The following is a 25852-nucleotide window of genomic DNA, read 5'->3' on the forward strand; positions in this document are numbered from 1 at the left end:
CAGCCATCTGCCAGCGTAAGAGAAGACACCTCACAGGAAGGAGGGACTGAGGAAAGGAGAAATGGCAGGAGCCTGAGTGCTCGATGGCATGGAACTCGTGTGCTGTTGACTGTCCGGCTCCTTCCTAGTTTGAGCCAGAGTAGTAGGACTTTCCCTTACTTGCAGCTGAACACCATGTTGATAAAAGGCCTCTTACAATGTGTAATATTTACAGCCAGGCAACTTTGTAAGAATCTAACTGAAATTACTGGATGGACAGATCACATTTAATAAATGTGTGTATGCCAGATACTATTTTATATGCTTTACAAATACTAATAATTTAATTCTAACAACTCTATAGGATAGGTAACATTATTGTCCTGTCTAATAGATGAAGGGACTAAGGCTCAGAGAAATTCAATAAGTGAGCTAACACGGAACCAGCTCCCGGAGCCAGGCAGTTTGGCATGAGTATCCTTGATCTTAATCACCCCACTGTGTTCTCTAAAGATTCTTACTGAGTGTGAGATTATGAATGGAAATTAAAATATGTATAGTTAGATTGATGGGGTGTTCTCTTATTTTGGGGTTCTGTTTTTGTGGGGTTTTTTATTTTTTAATAAGCTAAAATTTCTAAGCAGGCTTTCATGGGGTTTCTCTTGATCTTAATTTCTTTGAGCCTCCTGGTGTATTCTTAAATTCCCCAATTATATTTACATTTTTAAATACCATGGTGAGAAATGATCTGAGGCCCCAAAGTGAGGAAATAAGAAAAAGTGTGGGTGGTGGTAGTAATAAATCATTTATAGTGGAAGTGGATGCAAAAATTATACAGAGGCACATTAGCAACACCAAGGGAGTTTTTTAAAATTTATTTTAAATTGACAAACTATAACTGTATAGATTTGTGGGATGCGGTGTGATGTTATGATGTGTGTATATAATATAGGATGATTAAATCAAGCTAATTAAATATCCATAACCTCAGATACTTGTCAGTTTTTGTGGTGAAAACACCAGTGACACCAGTCACTATATATACTAAGAGTATCTGATCAGTTCATACGCATGACCACTCTGAATTCCTTTGGGGAATGAAAGATAAATTACATATTTTCCCTGACTTCAAGTGTGTCTAGTGATTATGTCGCTGGGCCAAAGTTAATTGAAAAGACACAAGATTGGTATGAGTAAGTACAGTTGATTGAGTTGATGTATTTCAGAATGGTGGCATTTTCTTCTGGATGTTCTCAGTCCTTGAAATACGATTTGGGGGCAAGAGATAGCTGACTAAAAACAGCTAGTCAGGAGGCTACAGAGTATTTCTGAGTTTGACTTTTTGTGCAGTCTGTTCCCTGCACAGTTTTGCAGTGATGAAAGTGGTCTCTCTTTGGCATTCCTGCCATTTCTTTCCCTCTCTTAGTGCCAGTGAGTGAAGTCCTGTCTGGGTTTAAGCCAAAGAAGGAGTCTTTGAGGCTGGTCGTGGTGGCTCATGCCTGTAATCCCAGCACTTTGGGAGGCTGAGGTGGGCGGATCACCTGAGGTCAGGAGTTCGAAACCAGCCTGGCCAACATAGTGAAACCCCGACTCTACTAAAATACCAAAAATTAGCCAGGCATGGTGGCAGGTGCCTGTAATCCCAGCTACTCAGGAGGCCGAGGCAGTAGAATCGCTTGAACCTGGGAGGTGGAGGTTGCAGTGAGCCAAGATTGCGCCACTGCACTCCAGCCTGGGTGATAGCGTGAGACTCTGTCTCAAAAAAAAAAAAAAAAAAAAAAAAAGAATGAGTCTTTGAGTGGGCTCCAGATACCAAAGCTTCATGCTCATGTACAGTACAACTTGTGGTACCTGTAAATAGGATGGTTTAAAGCTTCCAAAGTCCTTACAATTTGTTCTTGCAGAGTATAAGCTCATCATTTTTCAAAGATGAAAAAGTTGTAAGCTGTGGAATAAATTATGCCATAATCTTGTGTAGCAGGAAGTTTTCCTCCTTGATATTTACTTAAGTATGGGCAATTGAATTAGAAAGAACAAGAGCTCACATGATATTTATTGTCTGAGATCCATTATTAGTGATGCAGAAATCATAGCTAACTGATTTGAGTAGTACCAACAATTCAGGCAACATTATTGACTTTCTCCAGGGTTAGTTTGGAGGTGGGATACCAGCAACCTGTGCTCATTCACTACTTTTTTCTGATTTTATTTTCCCTTTGCATAGCTCTTTAGGGTGGCATTCCACAAAAATCTTAGCCAGAGGAATAAAAGAGGAAGTCTTGTCTTGTAAAACCCACCAAATCCATTAACGGCTTACTTGAGAAAAACTGCTTATTAGAAAACAAAATCAGCCGGGTGTGGTGGCTCACACCTGTAATCCCAGCACTTTGGGAGGCCGAGGCAGGCAGATCACGAGGTCAAGAGATGGAGACCATCCTGGCCAACAAGGTGAAACCTCATCTTTACTACAAATATGAAAATAAGCTGGGCGTAGTGGTGCGCACCTGTAGTCCCTGCTACTCAGGAGGCTGAGGCAGGAGAATCGCTTGAACCTGGGAGGCAGAGGTTGCAGTGAGCCGAGATCACACCACTGCATTCCAGCCTGGCGACAGAGTAAGACTCCATCTCAAAAAAAAGAAAAGAAAACAACATCACAAGCATCATCACAAGTGATGTGATCTGCACATCCACCTGGCCTGTTTCTAGTCTCCTTTGGGAACTGAGCTTAAATTTCATTGTCAGGGACAGAACTGAAGTTTTGGCTTTTAGGCACTGTTACTGACAGATGGCTATTTATTACCATTGTCTGGTCTGATTGCATCTTGCTCATACCATTCTAGTTATTAAATATTTTTAGCATCACCCTTGGTCAAGTAATTGCATTGTGTCACTTGCTCTCCGTCAAGTTTAAGTGTCTGTGACCTACCTAAGGTACATTGTCATGGCTTAAAGCCTCTGTGTGGGTCTGAGTTCATAGATGCTTCTCTGCATTGTGAGTAACTTAGTCCAGTCTTCTCAAGCCAACTTGCCTCTTGATGGCCCTTTTAGTACCTAAGCTTTTAAAGTGGGAGCATATGAACGCAGTAGTCAAAAGAGGGAAGTCATTTGCCACCCACCCAAATGTTCCATCTGCAGTATCAAGGCAGGGTGCACCATTGTCCAGGCAGTCCCCTCAGGGTCAGTGTGATATAGTGAAAGTAGTCTTGATGGATATTAGCTGAGGTGCTTTGGCACCCATGAAAGGTACCTGCTCTGGAGAGAGGTGACCAGGATGAGGTCTCAGAGTGTAGTCAGCCCATTAGGATACAATGTCCTAATTGTGGGCAATAGGGCCTGTTCCAAAGTTTCCTACTATTTCATTATCAAAAACAGGGTTCATCCCTACCAAGACTGACTCATCAGAAATGGCAGCTCATTTTAAAATCATTCTATTTCTATCTTCTTTGCTGCTATGTTTAGGAGAAGCAGAGCTCATAGGTTACAGGTATGGATTTTGGAGTTGGACTGGCCTAAGTCCAATCCCAGCTCCACCGTTTATATAATAGCTGTATGACCTTGACCAAGTTGCTTAGCTCCTCTGTGCTTCCCGTTTTCTAACCTGTCAATGCAAATGGTAAAAATATCTGCCTCAAAGTGCTCTTAGTGACACTACAAATGTGCTTATTAAATTAAATGTATAAAAGTACCACAGTACACACCTAGCACCTTTTATTTTTGGATTTAGCAGTTGTTGGTAGCTACAAGATTAATTTGATTTTATTAAAAGCAAGGTTTTCCCATGTTCACACTGCTAGGATATGATATGGAGAATTTCAGATGGAAACGCATAATAATAGCAAAGGCTGATACAAGTTTTACTATGTTTTGGATACTGTTCTAGTCTCTTTAAATATATTAACTTACTTAATCTACACAATAACTTTATGAAGTGAATAATATTAGTATTCCCATTTCACAGCTAGGAAACTGAGACATGGTGAAATTGTCTTTCCAAGGCCAGACAGCATGTAAGCCACCGAGGCGGGCCTTAAGGGACCCCCCTACCCTCGCTTACCATCTGGCTGCAAATTTCATACTCTTTCCCTTCATAATAGATAATGTCTCAGTTGGGGGCCAGCGGGATGGATAATGATGGAATGAGTGTGCACTGTATGTTATTCGAATGTGATGAAGAAATAGAATAACTCTCTCATGTAAATAGGCAAGTTCAATTGTTGCAGATCTGTAGAATTTCAGAGTGAAAGTGAAAGTGTTTTCTGGAGGCTTCCTAACCCACCTAGCCTCCTTTGTGGCCTTACTAACCCTCTCTTGAGTTACATTGGATAATGCAGGCTTAGTGGCGAATGATTCAAATTACTACTCTTCATTAAATCACAAAGTGTTTTGGTCTTCTGGTAGTACTTTCTCATATCCTCAGGTCTGAAGTGATTTGCTCAGTTTTCCAAAAATACATCCACTTTGAAATGCATTAAGTTGTTGTATTTCACCCTACACATACTGATATATCTCACAACTACATACCATTCTGCACACAGTGCCCTATCTAAAATTGTGCTTTTTGTCAATGTATTGCACAACCTTTCTCCTTCCCCTTACTTTACACTTGCTAACTACAACAACTAGACTATTCTATGCACCTTTATTTGTTTTCTTTGCGATCACTGGGAATGATGCGCTTGGTTTGTCTTTATACTGCAGGAGAACTTTTAAAATTGATGTAACGATGAAGCTGATACTATGCTCAGTTTACATTTCTGCCCAAAATGATAGCTCTCAGTAAATATTTGCTGCTTTGAGGTACACATCTTTTGGAAGAACTGATTAATCAGTATTTGTCTTGCTCCAGGGGATCCATCTTAAAAAATGCTCAGGTGTATATGTCTTGTAAACCTTTGAGTAAGGCTTTAGAGCAAACAGTTACATCTGCCAGCATTTCTGTGGGTACTGACGTTTCACAGGGAGACCCAGAGTCTTAGACTTTTGAACATTATAATGACTGCATAGTTTTTAATTGTGCAACCAAGGAAATCTCAAGTGAACTTAGGGCACTGTGCTGAGAGTGTCATATGCATTACTCCACTGGATTTCCACAGTTACTCTATAAGGTAGGTTTTATTACAATTTCCATTTACAAATGAAGAATCTGAGGCTACACAGCTCAGATGTCACCTTTCCAAGGTAAAAGGAAACTAATGGACCTAGGATTGAACTTCTGTAGTCTGTCTGTGAGCTCTATGAGAGCAGGGATGAGGCCAATTTTGCTCCTCATTTTGCTCAAACCCTGGACCTAACACAGTGAATGGTCCATTTGATGTACTCAGCGATGCATGAATGAATAAATGAAAGAGACCCCCAGAAAACCAGAACCATGATTGTTAACAGCAAGATAGGCATATCTGGCGGGGCATGGTGGCTCATGCCTGTAATCCCGGCACTTTGGGAGGCTGAGGTGGGTGGATCAGTTGGGGTCAGGAGTTTGAGACCGTCCTGGCCCACATGGTGAAACCTCGTCTCTACTAAAAATGCAAAAATCAGCTGGGTGTGGTGGCATGCGCCTGTTGTCCCAGTTACTTGGGAGGCTGAGGCAGGAGGATCGCTTAAGCCTGGGAGGCAGAGGCTGTAGTGAACCAAGATCATCTCAAAAAAAAAAAAAAAAGAATATCTTGAAGTATTAATGATTTCCTATCTGGCATTCAACATTCTCTTAGGTTTTGAGATGTGGCAATTTATACAAATAAATGTTTGTATAGCATAAAAATTCTAATACCGTTACTTGTTGTATAATGAACTGCTTTTAGTTGACATTCTCTTTTCTTTTAACTGGACTTTAACTTCTATAGTTTGTCTATTTTTTATAAATCATGGTTCCTTAAACTGAAGGCAGCAAACCATCAAGGGCCTAATTATGGCTGCATAGTACATTATAATTACAGTGCTCATTTTATGTTTTATTTCAGCTAATTTACTCCAGGAAACTCTTGACTCATATTCATCTTTTCTTCTTTTCTTCTAATAAAAGACTCTTGGTCCATCATTTTTGTTTGTCTGTTTTGCAAATGCATCCATGATATTCCCTCATTCTGTATATGAATGATGATGTGATCCACCTTTTATCTTCACTAACTTCCATTTTTATTAACTTTTCTCTCCTTTTCTTAATTTTGCCAAGCCGTGTTATATTTTAATTTTAACCTCTGTTGCTTTTTTCTCCTTTTTGGAGCTTTATGAGTGCTCAAGATTTAATGGGCTTATTTTCTTCTTTAGCCACAAAACCAGCATAAAAATATGAAGCATATGTAATTACGTATTTTGGTAATTTGGCTTGAGCCCAAATCTCTTGGAATTGTTATTTTTAAGTGTATATATATGTATATATATACGTATATATATACATATATATTCATATCAATTTATTTTTCTCACTCTATTTCTGTGACTTACGGAAACTCTATTTAGAGTAACGTATTTATTTCATGAGTTAACCCCCTGTTAACAGGAAGCAAAATGTGCACTGCTTCTTTTTTCTTTTCTTTCTGATTATTTGTAAAGAATAAAAAGTTAAAAAAATATATCAGTTTATCTTATATTGAAACTCAAATGATTTCTTGACTTCAAATTTATACCCATTTTAAACAAACAAAAACATTTTTCTCCGGCTCAGTGGTGATTCAGTTTGTGATACACAAAATTCACTGCAAACATTTAAAAAGATGTGTTGTAATTATGCTATATATTGACTCATTATTCAACTCTTGCTATTTGTTTTGGGTAGACCCAATTCTCCTTGGTAGGAAGAGCAAACTAAGCTTCCAGTTAGCTCAAGCTAGACGTTTCTATAGTTCCTACTTTCTCATTTTCCCTCATGGTTGTGCTTACTCTTGAAAATAAGACAACTTAGATGCAATGCGTAAGTTATCACTCATTGGCAGTTTAATTTAAACTCGTGGAAAAAAACAACAGATTTGTGCCTTTACAGAACCCTCTCAGATGCACAGGCCCAGATACAAATTACTGCTTTTACACGTAACTCAGATTCTTTCCCTTACAGCCTCACCATTGCTGTGTAGCAAAAACAAAACAAACAAACAAAAAAAACACCTCCCAAACTCCTTGGATCTTGTGCCAACATGGAACTAGCTAGACCATGTCCTCTCTACAGCAAATTGCTGCTTACTTCATTTGCATGTTTTTCTTTTTTCATGATGTTGGTGCTGTAAGAAGACACTCCTGTTAACCAGGGGTGCTTTATGCTTTGTTTTAGCATTTATTAAACCCTAAGTCTTAGTTGAACTTTCACTACTTTTTTAATTTTATGAGTACATAATAGGTGTATATATTCATGGGACACATGAGATGTTTTGATACAGGCATGCAATGTGAAATAAGCAGATCATGGAGAATGGGTTATCCATCCCGTTTCAAGCATTTCTTCTTTGAGTTACAAGCAATCCAATTACGTTCTTTAAGTTAAAGAGTTAATTGTACATTTAAAATGTGCAATTAAGTTATTATTGGATATAGTCGCACTGTTGTGCTATCTAGTAGTAGGTCTTACTCATTCTTTCTATTTTTTTGTACCCATCAACTTACATTCCTCTAGAGCCCCCCACTACCCTTCCCAGCCTCTGGTAACTATCCTTCTACTTCCTGTGTCCATGAACTCAAATGTTTTGATTTTTAGATCTCGCAAATAAGTGAGAACATGTGATGATTGACTTTCTGTACCTGGCTTATTTCACTTAACATAATCATCTCCAGTTCATCCATGTTGTTGCAAATGACTGGATCACATTCTTTTTTATGGCTGAATAGTACTCCATTGTGTGTATATACTGATTTTCTTTATCCATTCATCTGCAGACGGACATTTAGGTTGCTTCCAAATCATTGCAATTATGAACAGTACTGCAACCACCATGGAGTGCAGATATCTCTTCGATATACTGATTTCTTTCTTTTGGGTATATACTCAGCAGTGGGATTGCTGGATCACATAGTAGCTCAATTTTTAGTTTTTTGAGGAACCTCCAAAATGTTCTCCATAGTGGTTGTACTAATTTACATTCCTACCAACAGTGCAGGAAGGTTCCCTTTTCTCCATACCCTTGCCAGCATTTGTTATTGCCTGTCTTTTGGATAGAAGCCATTGTAACTGGAGTGCAATGATATCTCATTATAGTTTTGATTTGCATTTCTCTGATGATCCTTCACTGCATTTTTGACTCAGCTCTCCTGTAATCTCAAGAATGCAAAACTTTCTGTGGTTCTGCCCACTTGCCCTCCTTGTTTCTCTGTGTCTCGCTGTGTCTCTCGCCAAGGTCTAACAGGCTGGTTTAATTTCTCCTGATTTACTAATTTACCTGATTTTATTTGAATCAAACTAACTTTGATTCCATGTCTTCATGCTGATTCATAGATATCTCCCCTGAATTCTCCTCTGATCAGTGTTGTCCATTCAGCATTTCTCTACCTCTTACGACTATCATCACTCCTCCACAAAGGAGCATATTGGTAATTCTTCCCTGTTGATCTTTGTTTCATTTGCCTTATTTTATTTCAAACGTAAAATAATAGCAAGTACTTACATCACGTTGCTTTGATCCAAGCTCTGTTCTAAATGCCTTACATGTATTGCTATTCATAACAATTTCTCCTCTCCCAGGCACCATTATTACGTCCATTTCATAGATGTGGACACTGGAGCACAGAGATGTTAAATAGTTTGCTAAAAACCTATAAGGACACAAAACTAGGCACATCGGCTTACATCCATGCTTATCACCAGTATATAATACAATAGAATAATAATGATACCTCTTACTATGATATTTCCCCATTAAACTTTGTAAATACCAAGACTGCCAATCAATTACTCTTCTGAAAGGATGATGGTCTGTCACATCCCTAAGTTATTTGCATTCAGGAATGCAAATGTCGTTCATGTTCTGTGTGTTTCCCTGTTCTTTCTAGTCATTTCCCAGTTTACTTCCCCATCTTTTTACTTGTTATGTCACTTTATTTAATTACTCAGAGCTAAAAGACAAATTTTCCTACTTTCAGTGAAACGTCAGTGAAATCTGGAGATATTAATAAAAAGGTTCTGACCAAAAAAGCTCTAACAGGTTTCAACTCCCAGGTAGGAGGGAAAAAATCCCCAAACAATAACCTGTGGTTTGAATAATTTGTAATTCACTGGGTCTCTGATTGTGACTTGTTTCGCTGATCTGCTGTGGACACCGCCAAACTCTTTGACTGGCACTGTATCTCCAGTGTTTCCTTTACATGGGGCAGTTCAATTCCTACTAATTAGCACTCAGCCGGAGTCTTCCTGTTTGCTTACCTCTAGCTTAGATGAAAGGGTTTCCATGTCATGATTTTCAGGTGGGGCCAGGCGCTCCTTCTGGAGTAATCTTTTGTCCAGTATTATTAGTCCTACTTGAAATAGAGGTGGAAGAGAGACTTTCCTTCTCCCAGAGCAGAATCACACTCCTGTATCCTTCATGAATAGGGAACTAGGTTCCATCTAAATCCACATACATCTTGGTGTTCTGGGATGATTTTGACTTTGTTTTATTTTTGCAAAACAATTGTAACCATAGATGAGAAACAGTACCATGGGGGGTGGGGCATGGTAGTTTCTAAGTCGGTGGTTTTCCGGGGCTTTCCGCAGTGATCATGGGAGCACCAGCGTCATGGCTTGCTTTGTCCCCACGTTGGCCTCCTGTGCCTGTGTGGCTACCAGTCTAATTCCATTTACTTCTTCTCCCAAATGTAGGCTTATGCCTACTTGCGATGGGGCAAAATCCCCAGGCTAGATTCTTCTTGGTAGGTAAAGTCAACCTACATAGAGCACTCTTGCCCTGTGGCTTGTTTCTAGTTTTTCTGTACAGATTCTTAACAAATTTTGTTCAACCTCAGACAGCCTGAGTTGTGACCTGTGAATATACAATAGCAAAGTCAACTTTGATCTCTAATGAAGTTCCTACAGATTTGTAAGTCAAGTAACAAAAGTCTAAGTCTATCAGTAAAAAGCAAACAGGACCACTTTTTTTTTGGTTACAAAAAACATGATAAGGAATATTCTCTACCCATCATAGCACTTGGCCACAGCTCCCAATACCATTAAGTTGTTTCTAGACACTTAGTTACATCCTTGGAGATTTTCCTTTCTCATGAGAACATAAATAATTCACAGTTACAACCATAAAAGTTTTAAGGCAAATGGCTAAATATTTGCACGTATTAAACATGAAGTGCCTGCAGCCTCAATTTTGTGTTCTACAAACAAACAGCACAGAAATTTGCCGAATTCACCAAGTAAAATTTTTCCTCAAATTGAAACACAGATAAGGAAATCCTAGCACTAAGAAATATAAATTCCCTATGTTGTGTCCTCTGTCTTTTCTACATTTAAAATAATAACGGTTTTAAATGAAATTCTCCAGATATAAAGTATTTCAGTTATTCTATTTACACTTAACAATTATGAATCTTGTTATGAGTAAATAAATAAATGGCAGATTTATTTTGTTTAAACAGAATGTGAGAACCAACAGTCCATTTATATTCATTCACTTATTAATTTGGCAAACATGAGATGACCTTCCCTGGGTCAGAGTGAGCTGGGTGACAAGGAGGCAAAATTAAATTAATATCTGCTCTCAAGGGCTCGTTCTGTAATGGGGGATTGAAATGAGAATTTTAAAAATGTGAATGTGCTTGTTACTACAAAAGGAGGAATAATTAATTCATCTCAGGGCATTGGTAAAGACTCACCAAATGAGGTAACTTTCAACCTTTGCAAGCTGATTGAGATTTTGCAGTCTTAGACGGTGGGAGTGTATTTAGATCTGAGAATAACATCAGCAAAGGATTGAAGATGGGCAAGTTCCTATAAGTTTCAAGAGGGCCTTGCCTGTCTGGTTCGCTGCTGATCCCATTCCTTGGAATAGTGCCTGGTAGGTGCTTAATAAATATATATGATTCATATGTAGGTATACATATTAATTGTTTGTGGGAGGAAGTGGCAGGAATTGAGGCTGCAAAGGAAGGTTGCACTATCTGGTTTAGGGACTGATATTCTATGCTAAGGGGAGTGGACTTTGACCTTGGAAGGTCTGGGAAGCCATTAAAGATTTTAAGCAAGGGAGTGACATTGATTAAATGTGTGTTTCAGCGTAACCGCCTACAGTTTGGAGGATGGGTTGGGGAGGGAGGAGAAACTGGAGGAGATGATATAGTAAGAGGCTATTCAGTGAAAGGAGAGGATGAGTTTAGGAGATAAATTTGGACACAGGATTAATGAATTTTAACAATTAGATTTAGGAAAATGAGAAAGTGAAAGAGGATTCAAAAATGACTTCAAGTTTTTAGCTTGAATATATGGATGCACGATGGATGAGAGAAGCAATTTTACATACATACATACAAAGAAAGGTGTTACGTTCAGCTTTTGAAAAAGTTAGTTGGGGGTACTTAGAGACATTCTCATTGAAATGTCCAGAAGATAATTAGGAGATGATATTTGAAATCAACCTGGAATAGTCAACCCAAGTTCTTGTAACTCCTCACTACTAAGGTAAATCATGCATGTTAAATGGCCAGTACCCTGAGACCAACCCTAGTTTATTGCTGTACAATACTTAGTTCTGATATAAACTCTCAGGACTGTAATTTGTGTGTTCTCTGTGTAGCAGCTGGTAGCTTTTGTTTATGCTTATTCCAAATTTATGGAATGAAAATAAGTTTATATAACTTGGATGAAGTATAAGACTTAAAAGACTCTTTCCATAGATTAAAAGTTAATTATAGTTATATACTGTAGAGAGGAAAGGCAGCTAATGTTACTGGCCATTTGTTGTCAGGCCTCATTAAGTTGCATGAATTGAATAAGTATTGAGATTTAGTGGTAGAAATAAAATGTAAGTAGACATTACTTCCTATTGTTTTATGATTCTTTTAAAATACATTTCTTACTATAAAAGTTGTGCATGCTCATTTCACAGAATTTATGAAATATTGGGAGAGACATATACAAATCCAGCAATAACCAAGACTAACCTTTTTAGGTAATAACTTCTGGTCTTTTTTAAAATATGTATTTTATACAAATGAATATATTTTACATAGTTGCAATTATAATGTATATGTTATTTTGGATCTACTCTTAAAAAGTTACATTGATTATTATATATTTCTATGATGTTAAAATGTTCTCTCAAAGGATTTCTATAAACTTATTAAAACATAAAATTCAATTGTTTTGCATTATTAGTTGTAGTTAGTTGAGATTTTTTTAAGTAATTTGTAGTATATTTATAATTCTTTCATTCCATAATACTGTTATGATCTGCCAAGCTTTTAAATTTGAGAATCTAACCATAAGCTTCACGACTATTGCTATTTCTTGGTCTTATTGAATGTATTTAGTATTTAGTGGTCAAATGATTATAACTATTGATATTATAATCTTCATTAAGCACTGTTTCTCTGCATCATTTTTCATCCAAGTGTTCAAAGCATATATCAGCATAATTTAAATATACGCATAATATTGTATACCTATTCCTTTTTTTATTTAAAAATGGACTCTTTGGTGTTTCTCATTTGTTGTCCTTTAAGAATTTTTTATTATACAAAAGCACATTTGCTGTTTATTTCAATAAAATTAAAAATCAAATTTATTTCAGGCTGGGTGCTGTGTCTCGCAACTATAATTTCAGCACTTTGGGAGGCTGGTGGGAGGATTGCTTAAGCCCAGGAGTTCAAGACCAGTCTGGGCAACATAATGAGACCACCCCCGTCTCTACAAAAAAAAAAAAAAAAAAAAAAGCTCAGCATGGTGGCATGCACCTATAGTCCCAGCCACTCAGGGGGCTACGGGAGGCTAAGGTGGGAGGATTGCTTAAGCCCAAGAGCTTGAGGCTGCAGTGAGCTATAATCGTGCCAATGCACTCCAGCCTGGGCAACTAAGCAAGATCCTATCTCAAAAAAATATTATTCCAATAAACCAGGGTTATTCTTAAGGTATTGGCCATCTAATATGCCTGCATATTTCAGTTTATTCCAATAAAATTAAAAATAAAACGTGTTTTCTCTGACTTTATTGTCATAATTAATAGAATTAGAAGTGGTCAATGTTTTTCAACTATTTATTTATTGGATCTGACCTGATAGAATTGAAAAACAAAGAAACTGTTTTAATGTTAAACCCCAAATTCTGAAAGCTTTCTATTAGACTAGGCTAAATAGGAGAAAAATCGGGGATTTGTTTTCATATAGCCATTTTTGCACTTTGTGACATACGCTATTTACTTCCAAAATCTAGTCATATCTTTTCTAATATATTCAGTTTATTCACTCTATGGGCCTTCACGAGTGTTTATTTAGCACGAAAATTTATTGATCTTCGTCTTAACTTCTTGGTCTTTTTTCTTAATGGTTATATTGTATTCCACGATTGGCAATCTTTTTCTGAAAAAGGCTAGTGTCTTAGTCAAGTAGGACTGTTATAGCAAAATATCATAAACTGGGTGATTTATAAACAACAGAAATGTATTTCTCACAGTTCTAGATTCTGGGAAGTCCAAGATCAAGGCTCCTGCAGATATGGCATCCTGAGGGCCTCCTTTCTCATAGAAAGTTCGTCCTCACATGGTGGAAGGGACAGCAAGCTCCCTTTGGGGCCTCCTTTATAAAGGCACTAATCCCATTCTTAAGGGCTCTACCTTCATGACCTAATCACCTCCCCAAGGGGAACATCTCCTAATACCATTGTCAGGCCTTTGAGCCCAAAGGCTGGATGTACACTGTGACCTGCACGTGTACATCCGGATGGCCTGAAGCAACTGAAGATCCACAAAAGAAGTGAAAATAGCCTTAACTGATGACATTCCACCATTGTGATTTGTTCCTCTCCCACCCTAACTGATACATATATTCTCCCCCACCCTTAAGAAGGTACTTTGTAATATTCTCCCCCACCCTTAAGAATGTACTTTGTACACCTACCCCAAACCTATAAGAACTAATGATAATCCCACCATCCTTTGCTGACTCCTTTTTCAGACTCAGCCCGCCTGCACTCAGGTGAAATAAACAGCCTTGTTGCTCACACAAAGCCTGTTGGTGGACTCTTCTCACGGACGCGACATGCGTGACAACCATTGCCTTGGGGGTTAGGATTTCAACATATCAATCTTGGGGAGACGAAAACATTCAGACCATAGCAGCCAGATAGTTACTATTACAGGCCGCGTGGACCATGAGGTCTGTTAGAATCACTCAACCCTGCCTTTGTAGTGTGAAAGCAGCCATAGACAGTATGTAAATGCAGGTGCATAGAATACACAATAAAATTTTATTTATAAAAATAGGCAGTATGCATCTGACAAGGGTCTCATATCCAGAATCTATAAGGAACTTAAATAACCCAACGAGCAAAAGCCAAATAACCCCATTAAAAAATTGTCAAAAGACTTGAACAGACACTTCTCAAAAGAAGACAGACAAGCAGCCAACAAATATATGAAAAATATTCTACCCACATCTCCAATCACCAGAGAGAAATGCAAATCAAAACTACAATGAGATACCATCTCATACCGCTCACACTTGGCTATTGTTAAAAAGTCAGGCTGGGCACGGTGGCTCACACCTGTAATCCCAGCACTTTGGGAGACCAAGGTGGGCGGATCACCTGAGATCAGGAGTTCGAGACCAGCCTGGCCAACATGGTGAAACCCCATCTCTACTAAAAATACAAAAATTACCTGGGCATGGTGGTGGGTGCCCATAATCCCAGCTACTCCAGAGGCTGAGGCAGGAGAGTTGCTTGAACCCGGGTGGTAGAGGTTGCAGTGAACTGAAATTGTGCCATTGCATTCCAGCCTGGGTAACAAAAGCGAAATTCCATCTCAAAAAGAAAAAAGGCTTATATTATTGGTGGGAATGTAAATTAGTTCAGCCACTGTGGAAAGCAGTTTGGAGATTTATCGAAAAACTTAACAGAGAACTACCATTTGACCCAGCAAGCCTATTACTGGGTATATATCTGAAAGAAAATTAATTGTTTTACCGAAAAGACACATGCACTTAAATGTTCGTGGCATCACTATTCACAAGAGCAAAGACATGTAATCAATCTAGGTACCCATCCACAGTGAACTGCGTAAAGAAAATGTGGTACCTATGCGTCATGAAATACTACGGATTGGATAAGGAAAATGTGGTACATATACACCATAGAATACCACGCAGCCATAATAAGAGCGACATCATGTCCTTTACAGCAACATGGATGCAACTGGAGGTTGTTATCCTAAGCAAATTAATGCAGGAACAGAAAACCAAATACAGCGTGTTATCACTTATAGTGGGAGCTAAACAAGGGGTACTCATGGACATAAAGATAGCAACAATAGACTAGCCACTACTAAGTGGGGGGAAGGGGGGTGGGAACAAGGGTTGAAAAATTACCTATTGGTTGGGCTTTGCTCACTACCTGGTTGATGGGATCAATTGTACTGCAAACCTCAGCATTATGCAATATATCTATGTAACAAACCTGCACATGTATCCCTTGAATCGAAAATAAAAGTTGAAATTATTTTTTATAAAAAGGCAGCCGTGTGCTCTATAGCAATCAATAATGGGGAGAAAACAAACAAAAACATCAGGATAGCATGACCAGTCTATTAAAAATGCTTTTCCATTTCCATGATTTTATTTTAGCACAGAATGAATGAGTTTATTTTGTTTCTACGTTTTTAGTAATAGCAAAAAAAAAAAAGGTATTCAGTTTTAGTATACTTGTATAAAGATCTGCTTTAACTCGTCAGCCTCTTGTAGCATTATTTTCTGTTGTCTTTGATTTTTAACTGTTATGCATTGTTGGAACACAGCAGCTGATTTTGAACAGCTCCAAAATGTAACTCAAAATCCTTTTGGCTGAATATATATTTGTATTTTAACAAACTAAGTCATTAGTGAAGAAATTAGCATTAACAGTCCTCGTTTTGTAATGGATTGGGGCTTAGATCAAATATAGATTGTGACAGCCATAGAGAATTGCCTCTGTATTCTATGATACCTTTGTAAATGTAAAACTTTGTATTTCTTTTCTAAGAATATTAACTCCATTTGAGATGTATGACCCTTTCCACAGGGTTCCTCTGGGGCCCTTCCCAATACTATGTAACTCTTAGAGGTGATGTTTTCTGTATGTTGGGTCTAATTGGTGTGAATGGGACCCATTCTCATTGTTGACAAGGCAAGCTTGTTCAGAAAACATGAACACAGAGGTACACATTTAGCTTTACAAGTTCATGCTAAAATTTCTGACAATGAAATTTATTTTCTCTTCTTTCCTTTTTAAACTTCAAGAAAAGGCATATACTATTTTATATTTTGTGGTGGCTAGTACCTAAAAATACCACGATTTTTAATCCCGTTTTATACATTGTGTTATTTCTGTTTATTTATGTCTTATTTTACATATTTCTCTCATTTAACAAACTAAGAAATCTTGTCTACTATAAACCTCAAGGAGAATGTCATGATCTCCATGGATTAGGATGCATTGTTGCAGGATTACACTTTCAGTGCCAAGAAGCTTCATAAACTGGCCCTAACCCACCTGTCCCCTCCCCCACTCACTCTGTACATTAGGCACACCAGATATGCCCCACGTTCAAGACTTTACTCATGCACATACTGCCCTTCCTTTCCTGGAAAGCCTGAAAATGGTCATGAACGTATTCTTTAAGGCCCCGCCTCTGTGTTGCTTCGTGTACTCCCTCCTTCGGGTAGCGTTACCTGCTTCCTCCGCTAAACACCACGTCTCAGTTGTTTGCCTTTTCTTCCCTCAACTGTGATGTCATCATCTTTGGATATTAGTCCCCTCTCCCAAACACCACCTGTCACCTATCACAGTGCCTTGTAACAGGCACATTGAGCATAGATAATTACATGTTGTACTGAATGCACATATGTAGAAAAAGGAAGACACTGGTCATTGTACACCAATTAATCATGTGTTTTTTTTCCTCTTTCTTTGTTTTATCTTTAGGCATTCTGGAAGTTTTACACTGTGTTTTAGTAGAAAGTCCAGAAGCTCTAAATATTATTAAAGAAGGACATATTAAATCTATTATCTCACTTTTAGACAAACATGGAAGAAATCACAAGGTAAATGAACTATTTTATTTCCCTGAATGAATTCTCAAATCCTTTTAGATATATTTTTAAATACAATAACTTTTAAAAAGTGTGTCAAATTTTTCATGAGTGTTTTTAATCTCTTAATTATTTTTTGAGATGCAGTCGAGCTCTGTCGCCCAGGCTGGAGTGCAGTGGCGCGATCTCAGCCCACTGCAACCTCCGCCTCTAGGGTTCAAGCATTCTCCTGTCTCAGCCTCTCAAGTAGCTGGGACTACAGGTGCATGCCACCATGCCCGGCTAATTTTTGTATTTTTAGTAGAGACAGGGTTTTACCATATTGGTCAGGCTGGTCTTGAGCTCCTGACCTCAGGTGATCCACCTGCCTTGGCCTCCCAAAATTCTGGGATTACAGGCATGAGCCACCGCGCCCGGCCTTCATCTCTTAATCATGATCAAGTAATATTTTTTAGTGTTTATTCATAGCATCAGTGGGAACATGAACAGTTCTCAATTTATATATGAAGAAAAGTTGGAAAATTAGTGGGAAACTACTGTAATGTTTAAATAACTGAGTCAAATGTAACTGGAGGAATGCATTTGCTTTGTAAAAAAGTGCTGCTGATGCTTGATTCTGAAGGGGGAATTCGAATCAGCTGACAGTGACTGCACACAGTGGCTCATGCCTATCATTGCAGTAATTGGGGAAGCCAAGATGGGAGGGTCGCTTGAGGCCAGGAGCTTGAGACCAGCCTGGGTAATATAGCAATACCCTGTCTTTACAAAAAAAGAAAATTAGCCAGGTGTGGTGGCATGCACTTATAGAGGCTGAGGTAGGAGGATTCTTTGTGCCCAGGAGTTCAAGTCTGCAGTGAGCTATGATCACATCACTGCACTTCAGCCTGGGTAACAGAGTGAGATGCTGTCTGAAAGGAAGGAAGGAAGGAAGGAAGGAAGAAAGAAGGGAAGGAAGGGAGGGAGGGAGGGAGGGAGGGAAAGCAGGGAGGGAGGGAGGATCAGCTGAAAGTAATTTCTCTTTTCAGGTTCTGGATGTCTTGTGCTCACTCTGTGTTTGCCACGGGGTTGCAGTCCGTTCTAACCAGCATCTCATCTGTGACAATCTCTTACCAGGAAGAGACTTGTTATTGCAGACACGTCTTGTGAACCATGTCAGCAGGTAAATTCAGACAGACAATGTCACCTGACAGGTACCATAATAAAAGAATTAATGTTCTTGCCCTGTAGCTGACACTATATAGTCTGTTTTTTAAATTAGATCATATAGTATTATTTTCTGTATTTTTGCAGTGAATAATATGTCTTTTTCTCTAACAATCAGATGGGCTAATAATAAATGAATCTAGCAAAATATGGATTTGCCGCAAACACATGTATAAGAGCTTCTATTCACATTCCTGTGTAGATACATAACCATTGGCATCTTCAGGACCACCCTGACAACTGTATAGGTATATGGTTGTATATAATTGTGCTTTACATCTTCTTAGAATGTAACTAAAAACACTATCCTTCAATATCATTGTTTTTTTCTTTTTTTTGAGACGGAGTCTCGCTCTGTCACCCAGACTGGAGTGCAGTGGCACGATCTCGGCTCACTGCAAGCTCCACCTCCCGGGTTCAGGCCATTCTCCTGCCTCAGCCTCCCGAGTAGCTGGGACTACAGGCACCCGCCACCATGCCTGGCTAATTTTTTGTATTTTTAGTAGAGACAGGGTTTCACCGTGTTAGCCAGGATGGTCTCGAACTCCTGACCTCGTGATCTGCCCGCCTTGGCCTCCCAAAATGCTGGGATTACAGGCGTGAGCCACTGCACCCAGCCCCTTCAATATCATTTTGAGGTACCTGCTATGTACAATCAAAAATAGAATGTCCAAAATGTAATAAATTATGCAAATAACCAATAAAACTACATCTTCAGTTAGATCTGCCTTCCAAGGCACCTAACGTTCATTGAATACCATGTGCCAGCTGTGGTGCTAAGGGCTTTATGTGTATTCTATACTGTTTGTGTCTGTGCTTTCCTAGGAACCACGATGATTCACATTTTATAGACGAAAAAACTGGAACTGGAAGTGGAACTTAGATCTAAATCCAGAGACTGAGCTTATAACCACTGTGCCACACTGCCTTTCTTATCCCCTGTATTAGTCAGGCTTCTCTAGAGGCACAGGGCGAATAGGATAGCCGTATATATGAAAGGGAGTTTATTAAGGAGCATTGACTCACATGATCACCAGGTGAAGTCCCACAGTAAGCCGTCTGCAAGCTGAGGAACAAGGGCGCCTGTCTGAGTCCCAAAACCTCAAAAGTAGGGAGGCCAGAAGTGTAGCCTTCAGCCTGTGGCTGAAGGCCCGAGAGCCCCTGGCCAACCACTGCTAAGTCCAAGTGTCCAAAAGCTGAAGAACTTGGGAGTCCAATGTTCAAGGGCAGGAAGCACCCAGCACGGGAGAAAGATGAAGGATGGAAAACTCAACCAGTCTAGTCTTTCCGCGTTCCTCTGTCTGCTTTTATTCTAGCTGTGCTGGCAGCTGATTAGATGGTGCCCACCCAGATTGAGGATGGGTCTGCCTCTCCCAGTCCACTGACTCAAATGTTAATCTCGTTTGGCAACCCCCTCACAGACACACCCAGGAACAATACTTTGCATCCTTCAATCCAATCAAGTTGACACTCAATATTAAGCATCACATCCCCCAAATGAACACAAATAAATGATAAGAAATAAAGGCTTACAATCAACGAAATGCTGTGTGTGATAGTAGTAACATTGACATACTGTATCTAGCAGCTATCTAGCAGCTAGCCTGGAGAAACTGATAACTTCATCCTGTTTTAAACAGAAATGTGGGGTTTGTTGTGTATTTCTATGATGTGTTTTGTTTTTTGAGACAGTCTTGCTCTGTCACCCAGGCTGGAGTGAAGTGGCATGATCTCGGCTCACTGCAACCCCTGCCTCCTGGGTTCAAGCCATTCTCCTGCCTCAGCCTCCCGAGTAGCTGGGATTACAGGTGCACACCACCACACCCAGCTAATTTTTGTATTTTTAGTAGAGACGGGGTTTCACCATATTGGCCAGGCTGGTCTCGAACTCCTGACCTCGTGATCCGCCTGCCTCGGCCTCCCAAAGTGCTGGGATTACAGGTGTGAGCCACCACACCTGGCTAATGTGTTTTTTAAAAATATATAATATATATATACTTATTGCATATTCACTCTATGGCAAAGACTTTACATTTATTCTATTATTCAATCCTCACAACATGCTTAAATTTATAGATGTTTGCCAGCCCATTTTCCAGGAGGATAAATGGAGGATGAGCAAGGTTTCATAACTAGTGCCAGGTCACAGAGCTAGCAAATGGATGCTCAAATTTTCTCTCTGACTCGGAAGCCCATGGTCTTCCAACTACACTTCCAACCACACTGTGCTGGAAAAATGGAAATTGTTAGGAAATGGATACAGCTGGTTTTTTTCTTTCGCTCCTTTGGAGGAGCTCCTTTTTAAAATAAATCAATTACATATTAAATTATGTTACCTCTGCTGAGCTGGGAAGCAAAGTCCAAACACCTTCTATGTTTTTGTTTGTTTGTTTTACAGTATTGATTTAAGATTTCCTTCATGATTCTTTATATAACAGACCTGCCGTTCATGAGTGATATGTTCTGAGACCTTCATTCATTTTTACCTAGTATTACCATAGGGTATATGTCCACTCCTAAAATGGAATTAAATACAACTTACTGTTGTATTTTTTCTGTTCACAGTGAGGCATAATGAACAACAAAGCTTATTAATCACCTTGGTTCCTTCATAAACAACATGACCTACCTCAGCCCCATGCCCCATGTGACACAAAGCTTAGCTTAGGAAAATTTCTCCATGTCCGGAATTCCTAATAACTCCATTAATTCTAAAAGTCTGCTCTGAGTGTCTCAGTTTGTGACATAAATATGATTAATGATACACAACATGCTGAAGAGGAATTAAGACAAAATAACATTAGTCCCTTGGGTGACACTGCCAAGAAATCTCAGAAGCAAAACTGCTGATGGAATGTTCACAGTGAAGCTGGCTTTCTCTGTGTTATACCTCAGTGGTAGTTTTAATAATTTTTTAGTAATTAAGGAAATATATATTTAATATGTGGCATCTTAGAGAAGCATGACTGATGTTTAAACTAGTGAGATATGGCTGGGCACGGTGGCTCATGCCTGTTATTCCAGCACTTGGGAGGTCGAGGCAGGAGGATCACTTGAGCTCAGAAGTTTGATATCATCCTGGGCAACATAGCAAGACCTCAACTCTACTAAACATAAAAAAGAAAATTAGTTGGGTGGGGTGGCACTCGCCTTTAGTGCCAGTTATTCAGGAGGCTGAGGTGGGAGGATTACTTGAGCCTGGGAGATGGTGGCTGCAAGAAACTATGATTGCACTACTGCGCTTCAGCCTAGGCAACAGAGCAAGACCCTGTCTCAATAAAATTAAATGAAATACAAAAGTGGAAATTGTGAGATGTAAATGAAAACAATGAAAGGTTTGTTTGGACTTTCCTTACATGTGATTCCTGTCTCTTTAAAGCATGAGACCCAATATTTTTCTGGGCGTCAGTGAAGGTTCTGCTCAGTATAAGAAATGGTACTATGAACTGATGGTGGACCACACAGAGCCCTTTGTGACAGCTGAAGCAACTCACCTGCGAGTGGGCTGGGCTTCCACTGAAGGATATTCTCCCTACCCTGGAGGGGGCGAAGAGTGGGGTGGAAATGGTGTTGGAGATGATCTCTTCTCCTATGGATTTGATGGCCTTCATCTCTGGTCAGGTACGTGCTATCCATTTTCTTTCACCGTGTTCCAGAAGATCTTTTGCTGGGCATTTCTGAAAGCTATTGGTGCTGCTTCCATTGGGTACTTCTATAGGGTATTAATTACTCAGAAATTTAGCACTGAGATGATGAGTAAGAGTGTTGAGGAAAAAGCAGTATTTCACTAGGGGAAAAAGAAAATACTTAAAATTATAGTACATTTCCAAGAGACTGCCGAGCTTATGAACAATGCTGTGTATTTCAAGAGTAGATTTAAATAAGAGTGTATTGCTTAGGAACAATACTTTGTATTTAAAGAGTGCATTCCAAAGCATGAATGAACTTCAAGAAACTTGTGAGTTTTCTGCTTTAATTGGTATGTTTAAAGCTTTAGTTGCCAACGTAAAAGAACAAAAAACAAATCTTGGAAAATAATGGGAAGAAATAGACTAAGTTCAGCCTTCTGTTAGATAATGTAATGGTGGGAAATCAATAATTTGTAAAGTGTGGTATGAGGACTCAGGTCGTAACAAATGACACTTTGTTTCAGAAGTATAAAATGGTTTAAAAATAAAGGAATAGGTCATTTCACCAGCTACCAACTCTTAGCTTTGATGGTTGAGTATATATTAAAAATGAATACTATATATTAAAAATAATATTCTTTTCTCTGATTCATGAAGAAGTAGAGTTTGGTTAGCTCCATTTAAAAGCTTAGCTCTTGATTATGTAGATTTTTTAGATGTTAAAATTCATCTGGATTCTGCAGACATAAGCTTATATTAATAAAGCTGCATTTGGAATATAGTCCTGGTATGATCTTGGCATAGTTTATAAATTATTTAGCATATGGAAGATACAGAAAGTTACCTTAAGTTATAAAGCTGAACTTTGCCTCATGTAGAGTACAGATGATAGACATTTATGAATGCTTTATGGGCCTAAAACTTATGAAAAATAAGAAATAAGTTGAACTACACCTAAGACTTTATGCTAATGAGTTTATATCTAAAAGCATTCCATGTAGTTGTATCTAACAATGATACTTACTGAATTCTTTCTTCATTGAGTGCCAATAGCTCAGTTGTCTAGAAGAGAGGAAGCTGTATTTTGATTTTTTGTGAATTTTTAATTTTTTTTTTTCGAGACAGAGTCTTGCTCTGTTGCCCAGGCTGGAGTGCAGTGGTGCAATCTTGGCTCATTGCAGCCTCTGCCTCCCGGGTTCAAGTGATTCTCATGCCTCAGCCTCCTGAGTAGCTGAGACTACAGGCTTGCACCACCATGCCTGGCTAATTTTTATATATATTTTAGTAGAGTCGGGGTTTCACCATGCTGGCCAGGCTCATCTTGAATTCCTGGTCTCAAGTGATCTGCCTGCCTCCGCTTCCCAAAGTGCTGGGATTACAAGTGTGAGCCACCGTACCCAGCCTCCATTTTTAATTTTTGTGAGTACATAAAAGGTATATATATATTTATGGGGTTGAAGCTGTGTTTTGCATATTTCATCTAACCTCTGAGGAATGTGGTTGGAGTCCTCACAGTACTGTAGACTGCTTTGTACAAAGGCGACCTGTGCCAGCCAGACCATAGTCACAGTGCCTTGTTCTCATAGGAAAATTGTCCTGCTGACCAACCAGAGAGAAAGAGCCCTAACTTCAGAAGACCTATTAAACACAAAATAGGGCTAAAGTCCATGTTATAAAACGTTTGAACTATAATCCTTTAGATACTATTACCCCCTCTCTCTCTAGCTCCTAGTATTGCTCTGCAGGAAATAAGTACTCAAATGAATAAATGAAACACGTTGACTTGTTTTCCCATTACACAGAGATTAGATGAAAAAAAAACATTGATTGACAACGCCAAGTTGCTTTCATTTAGTCTCTCCATACAATAACATATTTTACTATTTTTGTTTTGTATTCAATTTGAAGCTTTTTCTTTCAATACATTAAAAGTACCTGGTTCTTATGGAATTGAATTGTATGCGTTATACCTTTTATTACAAAGTATCTGTTCAGTAGAACAATAAGAACAACAAAAAAAAATTTAGTGACTCTGTGGACATGTACCAGAAAGGACGATAGACAGTGGAATTTCAGGAGAAAAGCATCTTGAAATTTTATTCATTTTTTTTAAATGACAAGAAAATACGTATCATATCGGGCCTATAGTTGAAAAGTATTTTCTCTCAAGCCACTGGGGTCTATTAAATGCTTTGCTGATTTTAGATTCGTAATTAATGAAGACAAATCTAAATTAGTTGGAATGTGAGTTATGAAACTCGAATTCATAGTAATAGATAACCTTCTTGGGGGTCGTTCTCCTGTTTTCTTCTTAATGGTTGATGTACAATTTGAAGTATCACATATCAGTGATTTCCAGGATAGAGCACCTTCTCTGCCACTTAACATTTTGTAATTGGAGAGTGGCAGTATTTCTTGGAACAAGGATTGGGCTCATAAGCAAAAGTTTTTAGCTATGTCTTCATTTCTTCTCTTCAATTTAAACTTTGCGGTGTTGCTACACTTCCTCTCTGTCAATGCAGAACTGGATTTTGGGAATCCAGGTCCCAGGTGTTTGAGAGGACCAAAAGTATAAAAAAATCTTGGTGCTTTGAGAGAATTTAAATATAGAATTAGTGTGGAGGAATGTACAGGAAAGATGGGTACAGTTTTCTAATACAGGATCTATAAAGCTATCGTATCCCTCCAAGTGAAAAATATATTTGATTATAATAGATATCATGTAAATAACATTGCTATTAGCTACAGATCTTGGTACAAACAAGAAACTAGACCTTTTTCTGCATTGCTTTTATATGATTTTTTTAAAAAGCTGCCTTTATTATATTCAGGGAATTCTAGAAGAGACACTTGATAGTGAATTTATTGCCTGTGGATTTGAATATTGGTAAAATAAAAAGTGTCCACATTAAAAAAAATAGGTATTCTCTACTACTGGCATTTCAAATATGTCCTTGGTAGAGATATTGGCATGCTAGGAATAAAAAGAATTATTAAAAATACAAAGCATGTATCACAAAGTCTATTTTTGTCTTTGCTCAAATTGAAGGTTTTGTTTATGTTTATGAGCATGTGTGTTTGGGAGGACCTTACCTTCTTTTCTTTCATTGTGCAGCGAGAAGCAGATGCTCTTGGGACTAATTAGCAAAGGAGTTCTTAGAATCAGGAATGGGCTTAGACCATAGGTTGGTCTTGCTGGGGCAATAAATAACATTTATCCAATATCATTTTCACACCTCCAGTTATATCCTGCTTTACTTAAGAAGCCAACCAAGATCTTGTGTGAAATAAATGCAAAACTATAGGCCAATTGGCCTATAGTTATCTCACAATAAGCAACGTGCTGCAGGAATGAATGATCATATTTTCTGCTTTCGTTATCTTTATGTATTTTTATTTTAAATTGATAGAATGAAGGGAGTTTAGCATTTGAAAAAGGGACTGACAGAAGTACCTGCTGTGCCTGAGACTCTGTTACTTGTAAAACATTAATCGTCACAATAACTAAACAAGGTGATGGTACTTGGTGTTCTGTTTATAAGACATCCAAATTAAGAGAGGTTAAGTAATTTGGTTATGGTCTTACAAGTAGTAGATGGTAAGGTAGCTATTTGAAGTCCCTGGAGATGTTCCTTTGACATCATTATATAATCTGCTCATAGATAATTTCTGGATCAGTTGCCATCCATCTACATGCAGAAATTTCTGTGTATCAGAAGGTCCATTTTACAACATAAGTAGCAGCCTGACTTCTGAAATAATCTTTTTTTTTTTTTTGACAAAGAGTTTAACATGTAACATGTGTTTACATTCAAGATTTATTACTTCTGATGTTGTGCATTGGTTTGTCACTACCTATTCAAACC

The 25852-nt window shown here is 38.5% G+C and overlaps 1 protein-coding gene across 3 annotated transcripts in view; it reads left to right on the top strand.

The window, feature by feature from the left end:
• Positions 1-25852, top strand: part of RYR2 (ryanodine receptor 2) — a 790171-nt gene that overhangs the window by 432045 nt on the left and 332274 nt on the right. For all 3 annotated transcript variants that reach the window (XM_063708024.1, XM_063708025.1, XM_063708026.1), the window contains exons 16-18: positions 17048-17166; positions 18180-18313; positions 21737-21978. In XM_063708024.1, coding sequence (XP_063564094.1) covers positions 17048-17166; positions 18180-18313; positions 21737-21978 — 495 coding nt within the window. The remainder of the gene's footprint in view (positions 1-17047; positions 17167-18179; positions 18314-21736; positions 21979-25852) is intronic.

Source organism: Gorilla gorilla, chromosome 1 (genome assembly GCF_029281585.2).
Source record: "Gorilla gorilla gorilla isolate KB3781 chromosome 1, NHGRI_mGorGor1-v2.1_pri, whole genome shotgun sequence".
Classification (NCBI taxonomy): Eukaryota; Metazoa; Chordata; class Mammalia; order Primates; family Hominidae; genus Gorilla; species Gorilla gorilla.